Here is a 14,692-nt window from a genome sequence, read left to right as displayed (position 1 = left end):
GCTTTAAAAAATTGTCGTTTTGTTCCATTAGCTCGTACGATATCCGATCTTACACTATCCGGAATTGTTCGAAGCAGATCGAGGTATTCTTTGAACTGAAGAGATTTGCTAAAGAAGAGAGAAAGAGTAAATTTTCCTTTCGGTTCTTTCACAAGATATCGCGCGCTCCTTTGTGTTATCGCAGACCGACGGCGATACTTAACCGTTGTCAAAGCCGACCGCGCGCACGAGTCGATCCCGCTCGCGAGGTAGTTATAGGCAGCGACCGGTGCTATTCCAAGATAATTCCCTCGCCCGGTGGTCCGGAATACGGAAACGGTTCGCGATAAAGTTCCCGCGATCGTCGGCGAAAGGTAGAGGGAGAGACCAATCGTAATAAAGAGCAATAGCGCGAAGGATCGGAGACAACTCGTTAGCCTTGTCGCGCAGATAACATCGTGCCTTGCCATAAAGAGGTTCTATGTCGATGCATATGTGTAGGGAAATCGCAGATAATCAAGTGAAAATTATTCCTTTGAGATAGAAACATGTAATAAAAATATGTATAGATGTAATATCCTCCAGAAAAGTATAAATATGAATAATAGTAACTTTTATATACAATACAACTTTTATATACAATACTTTTATATACAATACAATATAAAATAAAAAGATTCGAACAAGATAGAAAAACTATCTTTGAAATTATGAACCACGAAAGCAATGCCCAATCTTCAATATTAGAGGATAATTCAGCGAGACATTTTTTGGATCAAATCTAGGACTTATTTTCCGTATTACAGAAAAATCTGCAAGTGAATTTTTATCACTGTTATATTTAAAAAAGAAATGTCTGCTCTTATATATGTATGTATGTAAGTGTATATATATATATTAGGTGTTGGAATTAATTCGTAGCGTTTTTTAATGAAAGAATGTTATTTATTTCACATGAGCATTAAAAAATACATTAATGAAAGTACTTCCCATCACTTGTAAAACGCTACGAATTAATTCCAACACCTAATATATATACACAATATATAGTTAAGAATTTCATTTTATTTTTTTTTTTTTTATATAATGTTTTATTTCTCTTAATAATTTTTTAATTTTGTTTTATTGATAAAATTTTATTTGAAGAAAAATTCTATTCTACAATTGTGCATTACCTAGCTGAAATTTCTATTTTTAAGAAAATATATATGTCTTGTATATATTTATAAATAATTTAATTTAACAAAAACAATGATTTGATTTTAATTAAAATTTTAAAGTGATTTAAAAAATCATTTATATGAAATAAAGTGCAGCTTAATTATTGATCGAAAATTATTTATTTTTAGGATGTGTCATTAATTAATTATATATATTATGATTTATTATTATAATGTAACATTTAATTTGTGCATTACTTTTATAAATTTAACAATAAATTTAACAATAAATTTTCAAACATACATATTAAAAATTTTACAAATATATATATTAAAATTTTCTTCTAAATCGCGAAATCATAAAATAATGAATAAAGCAATCTCATCTTTTATTATTTTTTTATATTAAAATTTTACAATTATTATTATGAAGAATATTAAGTTGTGGGTGTGTGAGGTGTGTGTGTTAATATCTAAAATTTTAATCTAGAATATTTAATAGAAATGCATTGAATATCTGGAAATATCCGGTATTCCGTATTATCCGGCACTTTTCACTATCCGACTGGATAATCGGATACCATTAGAATCCAAGAATATCCGGTTGAAATTTGATATTATTAAATTGTTGATTTTTTCTTATACAAATGTTCTAGAAACAATTGTATGCATGTTCACATGCTATAATATCTTATATATTGTTGCAAAATTACAATCTTTTTCTCTAGAAAGGCTCTTTTTTTTTTAGAAGACACTTTCTCGGAATCCGATCCGGAAAATGTCCGGATATTTGATATCCGGTATTCAGTAATTTTATGATCCAATCCATGCCTAATATTTAATTCTAAACTACACTTTTATTATTGCAATTATTTTAATTACTTGTAATCTATTTTATATAATGAATGTTATTATCTAAATCTCTTGAAAATTAATTTATATGTTGATTTTCCTTTATTAATCATATAAATTAATATATTAATTAATATTAATCCTATTTAATATTAAATTATATTTAATATTAAATTGTTAAATTTATAATAGATATATAACACTACAAGTTAGAGCCCGGATTAAAGTTCTGAGATTAGCGTTAATCGTAGCTACTTCTCCTCACTATACCTCATCTTCCACTGCCTTGATTCCATCGTTCATTTCGGCTTCGAATGAGTGGCAGCGAGAAGAGTCATGAGAAACGCGTTACAGTCGACTCGATTTGATATATCTGCGTGGGTCGACTATCGATAATCCGGGCTCTAATTAGTTTACTAATTTCTTCCATTGTTACATTATACATTTAAATTCCTGGGAAAACAGGCAGATGAGAGTACAACGCAGCAATTGTTGGAGCGTGATAAAAAAATAATGTTAATCAGTACAGATCTTGATATCATTTGTTCTTGTACCTATAATCACATCTCTCAGCATCAAATGAAATGAATTGTGTAAATTTGCAAGGAAATTCATGCATCTCACTTTGGATCTTTCAATTCTATAGTGGCTGCTATTGATACATGAGCGATGTCGCATATGTTCTAAGAACTGTATTAACGCTGATAATGACTCCAAAAAGAGTCGAAACATTCGTCTGTATGGAAATACACGCTATCAAGATCTGCACTGATTAACATTATTTTTTGATCACGTTCTAACAGCTGCGTTATACTCTCATCTGTCCGTTTTATTATTGGAGAGTCATTAGAGAAATTGTCAAGATTTCTGTTATTATTATATAATTAATTTAATAAGAAATACTATATTTTTAATAAAATTATATGTAAATTATATGTGAAACTTATTTTCTCTAGATTAGAATATTTCATAATCAGTCGTCACAACAGTTTTGAAAATTAATGAGACAGTTTATCATGTATAATAATATAATCATTTAACATTTAAACGGAATTCATGCGGATTTGTACGAGTTGCAGGATATCTGTAAAAAGAAAATTATTGATAATATTAATATATATGTATATAAATTTTATAATTAATAAAAATTAAGGAAAATGAAGAAGGTTAGAAGATCTTGTGATGTATAATGCTAATAAAAGAATCAGTTTTAAAACCAATATGTAAATATTAATGTGTTTTAACGATAGCACAATTAAAAATTGAACTTTATACTAATGTATACGGTAAAAAATATTTTGTATTTATGTTAAAACGAATTCTTATTAAAACTTTGTGTTGAATTTTTAACATATCCGAGTTAACTTAACATAATGTGATTGTGTTATTTGAATATTTTGTGTTAAATTAAAATTTAACATTTCTCAGTATTAAAATAACACAATTTATAAATAAATAAACGAATAACATAAAAATAATATAGTTTTAAAACATAAATTCCAAATGAATAAAATGCGTGTGTTAATTTAATGTATTATAAATGTTAATTTTATTGAAGAAATATGTTCTGTACAGCTAGTTACATAATTATTAAGTTTAATATGTAAAAAGGTACAAATATTTTTTTCTCTTTGTAAATATCTGTTACATCTATGTATTACATATGTTAAATGTCACAGAGGCCTTGCCTAAATTAAAAATGCAAAAATAGCATCTAATTTCAGCTAAATTTAATATTATAAATGTTAATTTAGTACAAAATTTGCTTTTACTGTTAAGTATTTAAGTTAAGTTAATTTATTTTTATTGTTAAAGTATTAAGCTTCTTGTATTCATTTTTTACATAATATTTGTGTTACTTTCTTACATATTCATCTTATGTTAAATTAACACAAAAATTTGGGTGGACCGTTTGGAATATATGAAATGTCCCAATTAAATTTAACGCAAAATTTTTTACTATATAGCAAAAGAAGTCATTCGTCCAGGCGCCATAGTTGATGTGGCAATCATGGTTGTTATGGCAGTTGTATGTATTACTGCAGTAATTCGGGAATTTTCGATGGTTGCAGGGCTGTTTCTAACTGGGGAAACTAGAATCAAAGAATCGATTATTAATAACAATTTTTGCATAACTAATAATTATACAATATTTATACAAATAAAAAAATTAGAGAAACTACGATATAAGATAATATTAGGAAGATTAAATTGAAAAGCAACATGTTGTATACAGATATTAATACCTCTGAAAGTAGTGTGCATAAAAAAATTAAACTTGATATTGACCTAATAATCGATTTGAATCTGAACTGGATGGTAATTGCTGTGGGATATAAGATTGCCGTGAGACTGTAGGCAACCTAGTATTCCATTGTGACTGTTGTGATGAAGATTGCGATTGATTTGTGAGATTATTGAGTTGTAGCAATCGTGAACAATATGGCTGTGACTGTTGTAAAAATCGCGGCTGATTTGTGAATCGCAATAGTGAGACGCGCGGAAGCGATTGGAACTGCGAAGAGATTGTTATAATAATTTATATGAGTAACTAGTAATTATAAAGAAGCAAGGAAAGTTGGAAGGTTTTACAATATCAAATAAAAATAGTAAGGCTAATACTAAAAGTAAGGTAGATGTTGTTGCCATTATATATATTATAATTTAACGATTGATAAAAATATTGTACGGCGCTAAATATTTTCTTCCGACTTTTTTCGTGGTATAATATAAAGGCAAAATTAAAATAAAACTCACAATAACGCAATTAAAACATAACGAGAATTATATAATATAAAAATTGTACATAGAAAAGTAATAAACTATCCGATGATGTAGTATATATTGAAAATTTTTAAAATATATATACACAAAATTATTTAAATTAATATATATACTTTACGCATTACATGTTTTGCACTCACGTTTATTTCGTGTTGTTCTTTGATAACTCTGTTATTTTGCTCGGGAGTCGAAATAAAATATTCGTTTCTACCAAGACAAACGTGACGATACCAAACGATGAAACGGTGCCAAAGGATTCTAAAGAAGATCCGAATGCGTCTTAAGATATGAAAATTAGGACACCTAATTAAATTAAATATTTTTTATTTTATGTGTTATGAAGACTCTAATAATTAAAAAATAGCAAACAAATCATTGCAGTAATTGAAAACACATAATTGAAAACACATAATTGAAAACACATAATTGAAAAAATATAATTAATGATATATCAGTTCGTAGCTGTACTGTTTATTTGAAAGAAATGATAAAATAGAAAAGATTTTCAAAATCTTGTATATTCTTTTTTTAACTGTAATCATGTATTTTATTTACATTAGTAGAGATGTATTTTTATTATTTTGTACTACTTAAATATTAAAATACTACTATAGAAAATATTTCACGTGATATTTCGTATATTTTATGTCGAAACATTTTACCAAATATGAAGTCAAATATGGAATATCTTTTAAGTTATTACTTCTTATAATTTTCTTAATGCTTTCATAGGTAGAATAATGAAAGAAATTGTAAAAAGATATTTCTAGTTCAGTACAATTCATTTATATATGACATATTGTAAAAATTGGGTGTATTATATTTCTAAGATATTTTTCAGCAAAAATTTAATATTATTTTTAGTGCAATATTATTTTATATTTTCACTTTTCTTTTCAATAAACTTTTTATTAAGTAATTATATTAGGTGTTGGAATTAATTCGTAGCGTTTTTAATGAAAGAATGTTATTTATTTCACATGAGCATTAAAAAATACATTAATGAAAGTACTTCCCATCACTTGTAAAACGCTACGAATTAATTCCAACACCTAATATTTTATTAATCAATTATAAAAATTATAAGCATAAAATTATAGTAAAAAAATTGTATTTACCAGACTTGGCAATATAAAATGAAATTTATAATTAACATTATGAATATTCCAGTTCCTAAACCAGCAGCAAACCATAAATAATTAGGCCAGTGCGATATCGAATAATTTACAAATTCAGTATTCCAGACTTGGTATTCTTCTATTTTATTTTTTCTATATGTAGTGTTCCTTAATAGTGGTGTCACATTTTCTGTTACAGTATTTGTTAATTGTGATGTCACGTTTTCTGTTACATAATCTAGAAAAGAAATGGCAATTAATAAATAATTATGTTTGTAATATATATATAAATAATAATTATGTATGTCATTATTAGTATTATAGATTTTGTAACTATTCATCATATATTAAAGAATTAATTTTGTTAAATATAAAAATTTTTGTTTTGGAGAAAATCTGTTGATTGCAAATAAAGTTACATTAGTCTGATTTATAATAAAATTTTCCATAAGATTCTTATTACTGTATTTTTGTTAATTATTTAATAAAAGTGAAATAGAAAAGATAATTTAATACATTGAACTTGTTATTTTAACTTGTTATAAGTAAATTACAATTAATTTTTGAATTAATAACAAATAAAATGAAAAGAAGAATTTAATTCTATCTACATTTTCATTTTATACTATTCGATATTTTATACATAATAGCTTACAAAATCACATCTTGTATATTCTACTCTTTTTAAAAGATGTTTCAATATTAGTTACATTTAATATATATTATACATATATCAATTAGCTATGTTTCATTATTTCTTTATGTGCATATATTCCTTACAATTTCATTATTCAAAGATACTATATAGATGGTATACTTAGAGACCTGGAGACAAGGCAATGTCTCGGTACTATTTGTTATGTTTAAAGTTTACATGCTTAAGAGAATAATAAAAATAAACAAATAAAAAAAACATTATTTTCTTAATATAAATTTCTTTACCAAAAATTAAAGTAGTGTAGTCGGTGGTCCATAACGACGGTGATAGTGTCATAATGTGAAATATTCTTTCCTTTATTTAAATAGGCAGAATTACTTTTCTTTATTTAAGTAATTTTGGAAATAATTAATATCTTGCTGTATGTCGTATTGTCGTATCGTCTGAAACTAGTAACCTCTAAAATTAATGATATGTTTATTTTGGATGTTTGAATCATGGAAAATATACGTTGTTCAACAGTTTATATCTTATTCAAGATGGTAAAGAGATAAAAAGAAGTTCATACAAGATCAGATTGAAGAGATTTATACATTATTTGACAAGATTATGAAAGCTAAAAGATAACTTCGATTTCGTCTAATATACATCGTAGAAATATATTTTTTGGAATATCTTATAGTTGAATCTATGATATGATCAATATAGCATTACTGCATGTTCTAAATATTTACAACGTAATTAATTATTAATTAATATTAATTTCATGAAGAGGACAGAATTATATTTTTATACTCAATTCTATCACCAATTTCTTTGTATACGCTTGATAATTGATTAACAAAATTTTATGCAAAAAAAATTACAATAGATAATCACGAAATATAAGTTAATATGCAAAGAATAACATACAAATGATGATTATTAATTTTCATGAGGTCTGAATTAATCTTTCTATAAAAATTCAATTGGATAAATTGTACCGTGTACGTATAATTAGTAATTTAATATTAATTAATAACAAATATAATAATATTCAAAGATGGAAAGTTAAAGAAAAATTCGATATGATAACTGATACATTAAGATATTATTTGCTTGATGAGATATAAAAATTAATTTCAAATAAGACAACTTCACATGTATATCAAATAAAGTATTGTTTTATTTGTACATTCCTATTATATGATTCGATATCAAGTTACTAAAAGCTTTGTTCGTAAGAATCATATATCTTTAGCATCATTTGATGTTATTTGCATGTAGTTGAACTTTACATGAAACTATATTTACCTATCAGTTAGCTTTTGCGTCATTGAATTAAACTTGCTCTCTTTTTCGAAAGAAAATTAAGCGACACGTAAAATCAAATCTTGATTACGAGTTAAACGTATATCTACATTTATAAGCCACGGTCCGTGACTCGTCGTGGCTTGTCAAATAAACAATTATGATAATTTCAAAATAAATTCGACTTAGATTGATAAGCAACCGAGTTACAACGAATCAATTAGATTCCACGTCGTATCATTTATTGTTGTAAACATAACAGTTTAAAAAATATGAACACGAAAAGAATAATTTTGCTGAAATATCTAAAAATTTAACTAGATACAGATCTGAAAATAATTTTGTTGAACTAATAACACATAGTTAAAATAATTACAAATCTCAAACATGACGAGCAATACTGCAAAACATTTTGACATTCGATCAACCAGTGAGTCTGAGTGTCCTACATAATTATTTAGATGGTTCAACAAAATTATTTTTACATCTGTATTTAGCTAAATTTTTAGATAGTTCAGCAAAAACATTTTTTCTATGGAGAAGTGAACAGTATGGATAAGAAACATTGACCTATGATCCAATGGCGCGACTCATTGATTTGTGATTTGACAAGCATTTTGATTCGCGTCCTACTTATCGATAATGAATGGGAATAATGAGCCACGAATCGCAAGCCATGAGTTACGACTGCTGCGAGCAATAACGAATTACCTCGGCTCTAGAGCACGTGGTGAGCATGGCGAACATAACGAGCCACGTGGTTTGGTCTATATTGGTCTGTATGTACCGCGTGTTTATCAAATTAAATCTCGAGTCGCGAGCATTTCGATGGCTCGGTTCACATGCGAAGATGATATTCTGTTGTCACATCAAGGAATGTTACACAGAAAGGTTACGCATTTCTTTGGACACACTGAGTAATGCTGAGAGTTGAACATCGAGCTAAATGAAAATAATTGCACAGTCACATGTGATACAATTCATATACTTACATATATGGTTGCCCGTATTAAAATAATTTACTTTTGGGAGACAGAATAGAGTTCCAATATAAAAATGTTAAAACACGTTTTATAATATTTTATGAAAAAATAGAAACTCGTTGAAAAGGAATTTAACTAACCTGTACATTTAATTTAACCTATATAAATTCTTGCAGTGAAGATACAAGAGTTTCACAAACTGGCACTAAGAGATTGAAAGATTGTTTACAAATCTTAAAAAGATATTGCAGATTTTTATAAGAATCACTGTTTTTCAAAAATCGTAAAAATGGTTAATACAAGTATTTTTCTGCACAAGAACGTGTATACCTGAAGATCAAGCATCCGACATCTAGCGTGAGAATAACTAGTTGACAAAGAAAGTGCGACAAAGAGTGCCATCGATGTATTGTCCTTTCTTTTTCTCTAAGCAATATTGATTGAAAAGAGAAAACTATATATACATATACTTTCTTCCTTTCTTTCTATGATATTTCTTCCCTTTTCTATGGATAGTATTTAAAGAAAAGAAAGAAGAATATATAAAAATGATTCTAATTGTATAACTTATCTATCAATATATTGCTAACTTTACGCTTTTTATAGGAAAAATATTTGAACGGCATAGATCTATGTACGTATATTCCTCATTATTTTCGCACTTCTCTAAAATATATGAGTTACCTATTCTTTTACATTTTAAAATTAATTCAATTAATAATTCGTGAAATTTTAAGTTCTTTTAAAAATAAATTATTATATTCCGCCCTTAAAAATAAAAATAAAACATTTTCTATAGTCTACTTTTATTATCTTTCTCTTTTGATTTATTTTTTGTAGCATAATTTATACATATAAATATACTCATAATTAGCTGCTGCAACAAATTATATATATAACATGGGCTGATACAGTCTCTTGTAGTATAGGTGAGTGAACGTTGTTCCTCTTTCTGCATGTAAAGATCGACTTACAGTTACTGTGAAAACTATCAAGGATTGCCATAAAGCGAACTGTCGCATATTTATCAAAAACATACTATCAGCAGTCAGATTAAAAAATTATTTAATAATACTTAAGGACAAGAACTTTGAGTAAAACCTATCGAAAGCTATCCTATTGGAACTATTACAGAATTATAGAAAAATAGCAAAAAGTCGATAAAAATTGACTGTTACGTTATACTTTACTCTTGTAGTGAAGTGCCAGCGCTCACATTGAAAAATTGTTTAAAAATTCTTTAAGGCTGGAACTGCCGCTAAAACCTCAGGAAGTGAAGAATTCTTTGAGACAAGAGAATTTTGTGATGAAAATAAATTTTTTTGAAATTTGGGGTGTTAACCGTCAGATTAAATATTTATTTAAAAATATTTAAAGACCTGAGCTATTGTTAAAACTTATCAGGAACTATAGAACTTTTCGAAAGATAGAACTTCGTGATAAAAATTAATTTTTGCGATACTTGAGTCACGCGAAGTTAGCATCCCATTAAAAAAAATTTTTTTGTAGATAAATCAGCGAAACAATTGTTAAAATCTAACAGGAACTGTAGAATTATTGTAGGTGCAAACGGAATTGCGTATAAAATATCGGATTTTTCGGAAAATGGGATGTCAACTTCACACCGGCAATTCCTATTCTCGGGTTAACAGTTATTGTATACAGAGTGGTCTATTTAAATCGATCATCTGAATATCTCGCTTCTTTTGATGATATAAAAAAATGTTTCAAATGAAAGTGGAAGAGTTTCGAGGGGGATGTATTTTGGTCATGTTGGTTTTTTTTAAATGAAAGCGTCAAAAAGATATGAAGGTTACTTCCATTTTCTAAAATTAAATTGTATGATTTTTTTTTATATAATATAATTCTTTTAATTATTCTGCATATAAAAATATTAAGATAATAGTATTAAAAAATCAATAGTTGACGAGATATTTTACACATTTTATTCTGGCACATATTGATATAAAATGTTAAATAACTCGTAAACTATTAACTTTTTGATAATCGTACCTTAATACTTTTACGAACAGAATAATAAGATGAATCAGTTGATGAAAAGTGGTTAAAATCATTATAGAAAATAATAATAAAAATGTTTTAAATATGTGTAACCTTTCTTGATTTTTAAAAAGTTTGTAAATTTATATTAAACAATATCTGTAAACACATCGCATGTATTTTGGCAATTAACAAAACCATATACTTTTTAATGTAAGACATGTATTGCTTACTATTTTATTCATTGCATGTAATGAATCGCTTGTCCGTTTACATTATGATGCGCTGCAGCAGAACGAGTACGCAAGTAAATTTCTATTAAATCGTTGATTGAAAATATTCTCCAAGTTTGAAGAGAGGGACAGATGTATCTATTTGTATGTAATTATTATCATGATAATTCATAATTAATGACAAGTAATAAAAATGAAATGTTTTTGTACATAAAAATTATAATAAACAACTATAGTGTAATAATCTAATATCATTAATCTGATATATCTTCATTTATATTTGTGTAACTTCATCAAATCTCCATGAGACCTGAGTTTTTTAAAGCAGCGATTTGAAAAGTAGAGGTTTCAACCTGTAAAATGCTTTTTTAAACATCCCGATTCGACGATTTTTGACAAAGTTATTCTTTATCTTGAAATTTGTCTATTTTTGAGTGAAACAGATGTTGCGTTAATTTTGTTGGCCATAGTTCTTAATCTTCTTGTAACACACGGAAAGGACTGTTTTATTAAAGTATCTAAAAATTTAGCTAGATGTAAATCTGGAAGAAATTTTGTTGATTAAAATAATTGTATAAAACGCGAAAATTAATTGCTAAAATATCAAAACTTTTTACAGCATTACTTATGTTTGAGATTCCTTGTATTCGGAGATTGTAATGGATATGGTATTGAGTAAAAATTTTTTTGTTTAATTATTTTTTCTAATAAAGAAGGGATTTTAATTTAAATAATCTTATAATTTATGTACATTTTATGTATAATTTATACAAAGTCGTAAGTTTTTAATTACAACAATAGTGAAACCATAATTCAATTTCAAATTTAAAATTTATTTATAAAGAATTAAAATAAAAAATTGTATCTTTAAAAAAAATAAATTTAATAATATTTCTAGAAATAGAAAAGTTACTTATTTATGTAGATTTTGAAGTGTAGCTTAATAGATATATTAGGTGTTGGAATTAATTCGTAGCGTTTTACAAGTGATGGGAAGTACTTTCATTAATGTATTTTTTAATGCTCATGTGAAATAAATAACATTCTTTCATTAAAAAACGCTACGAATTAATTCCAACACCTAATAATTTTTTAGACATAATTTTTTATTTATTAAATTTGAAACTTTTTGTTTTATTACGAGTAATATGTTTTAAATCTAGAATTGTTAATAACAAATTGTTAATAACAATTGTTCATATTAAATAGCGTTTACAATATATTGAAATCTATTTTAATGATTCACTTTAAATATGTTGATAATTACAAGTTTATATATAATAAATACATATTTATCATAACGAGTATGATATTTAGAAAGAGAGATATATAAATATATATATATATATATATATATATAAATAACTATATAATATAACGAATATAATATTTATACAACGATGATGATAATATATATTTCTTATTTAATATATATTTATTAAATATATATTTATTATAATAACTTTTACATAATAATTAACTCTAATAAACCAAAAATTTATCTGCAATAATAAATTTTAAATTTAATTTTTTTATTTACAATATTATAATAAGTTAAAGTAAGGTTCATATCTAAGTCAATCGTCATAATTGTCGCATATATTATAAAAAGAAATAATAGAAACACGTATTAGATTTAGAGTTTACTTCGTCAGTTATCATCATAGCAGTATTATCTAAGTTGTCATAATTTATAATAACAAGTAAATACTATTTTTAAATGAAATAGTAGTAGTTGTAAAAAGTAGATTGTTAGTTATTACAAAACATGTGAGCAATTACACTATTTATTTTTACATATTAAATCATATTTTAATTACGATATAAGTACATTTTAACTACGACATACTGGAAAAGTTTTATTGTAATCAAAATTAAATATGTTGTTGATCCTTTTAGCCTTTAAAGGATTTTAATGTTGACTTTATGATTAATAAAGTATTCATGGTTAAATCTAAGTGAAAGAGCTGTAAATTAGATTATTAACGATTTACCAAATAGCTTTCGATTATGTTTATTTAAACTTAGGGATTTTTTAGATCACTTGATATGTATTGACGTGTCAAAATGAACAAATTCAAAATATTGGATTTAATATTTGGATGTCAAAATTTAAAAAATATTTGGATGTCAAAATTTGAAAAATATTTGGATTATTGCAAAAATTTATGTATAGAAATTTTTCATGATTTTGAATTTGTAAATTTTGACATTGGATTTGTATTAAAGGATTTGTCTAAAAAAATCCTTAAATTTAAATAAACATAATTGGGAAAGTCCTTATAAGTAAATCTGTAAATTATCAATGATCATATTTAACAATGAACATTTTATTAATCATAACTGACATTAAAAAATTGTTTATGAATTAAAAGTCTTAACTGTCTACTTAATTTTAATTCCAATAAATTCTCTAGCACGTCACATATTATAGTTGTAATATGACAAAGTATATGAAAATAATCTTTCGTACAACTTTCTCAACATTGTAACATGATAAAGCAATTTGAAAACCGGATTCGTATTTAGTGTTAAAAAAATTTTTCTTTTCATTGTATAGATGGTACACTGAAACACATTATTATCCATTTACATGATATGTTACAATAAATTCAGTTTGTCTGAGATTTGGATGTCGACGAGAAAAATGATTCAGAAAGTTTCTAATGCGATAACGTATTTGTCTGCTGCATGAATAACATACATCTCTGCTGTTTAAATTATGTAATTTATATATTTAACATATATTTACGTATATTTGTGTATTTACGTAATTTATGTGCTAATGTATAGAGTATCTGATAATTACTATTTCTCATGGACAGATAGAACGGATTAAACTGAATAAAAAAAGTCTTGTTGCATATTACTACTTCTTTATAATAATTAATGAAAAATTAATTAATTTGAGATTTGTGTATTAGCATGTGTCTATATGACTTAGCGGTAATTGTACGCGGCGAGGAAAAGATAGTTCAGTGTCAGACTGCGGATTGACAATTATGATTAAGGGTGCTTTTCTCCATGACAATTGGAATTTCAAAATAATTATATGATCAATATCGGAATCATCTAAGTTTATGTCATCACGTTATTACACAAATGATAATTCTGATTGATCTTTTCTGAGATTACGTTTTCCGAAATTCCGTCTGTCATAGAGAAGTATTCTAATAATTGACCGACTTTATTTCAGTATCCGAAAATCTTTATTAATTAGTTTCTCATTAATGTAATTGAAAAACTACTGGCTGTCGCGCCAGTGTGCAAAAGCCATAATTGATGTTATCAGATACCCTGATACAGATATCTGATCTTTCAAGGACATTAATGAGATATCTTATTAATTATTTAACAATTATTTAACAATTGTTTAGTATGATTAGATTTATCACTTTTTTGAATTTGTCATTATTTTCCAGGAATACTCTATATATGTAGGCATAGGTATGATATTATAAGATGTTATACACGCACGAATTTCATAATTATGAATAGATTCATTATTAAAGATGAATATATTATGTTAGAAAAAAGAAATTTTTAAGAATAAGATAGTCAATGACAAATAATAAAAATATTTAATAATTTGATGTATATATATATATATATATACGTAAGACTTCTAATAAAT

At 25.8% G+C, this 14,692-nt stretch overlaps 1 protein-coding gene across 8 annotated transcripts; it reads right to left on the bottom strand.

Moving 5' to 3' along the window:
* Window positions 1-1,128: 1,128 nt before the first annotated feature.
* LOC105144235 (uncharacterized) lies at window positions 1,129-9,544 on the bottom strand. 8 transcript variants are annotated; one of them, XM_087411388.1, is made up of 7 exons: window positions 8,965-9,540; window positions 6,836-7,000; window positions 5,894-6,131; window positions 4,916-5,078; window positions 4,281-4,506; window positions 3,952-4,084; window positions 1,129-3,075 (listed from the first exon to the last, which is right to left on the bottom strand). In XM_087411388.1, coding segments are annotated over exons 2-7 (813 nt in total). In that variant the 5' UTR covers window positions 6,888-7,000; window positions 8,965-9,540; the 3' UTR covers window positions 1,129-3,074. The 8 variants fall into 8 exon arrangements, with proteins under 8 accessions (XP_087267514.1, XP_087267515.1, XP_011051304.1 ...); XM_087411389.1 differs by lacking the exon at window positions 1,129-3,075 and adding an exon at window positions 8,834-8,863 and having other exon boundaries at window positions 3,157-4,084; XM_011053002.2 differs by lacking the exon at window positions 1,129-3,075 and adding an exon at window positions 8,553-8,783 and having other exon boundaries at window positions 3,157-4,084; window positions 6,836-7,010.
* Between the last annotated feature and the right edge of the window lie 5,148 nt (window positions 9,545-14,692).

The sequence above is a fragment of the Acromyrmex echinatior genome, chromosome 11 (assembly GCF_024713525.1).
Source record: "Acromyrmex echinatior isolate Ae372 chromosome 11, ASM2471352v2, whole genome shotgun sequence".
NCBI lineage: Eukaryota > Metazoa > Arthropoda > Insecta > Hymenoptera > Formicidae > Acromyrmex > Acromyrmex echinatior.
This window is presented reverse-complemented; position numbering and strand designations above follow the sequence as displayed.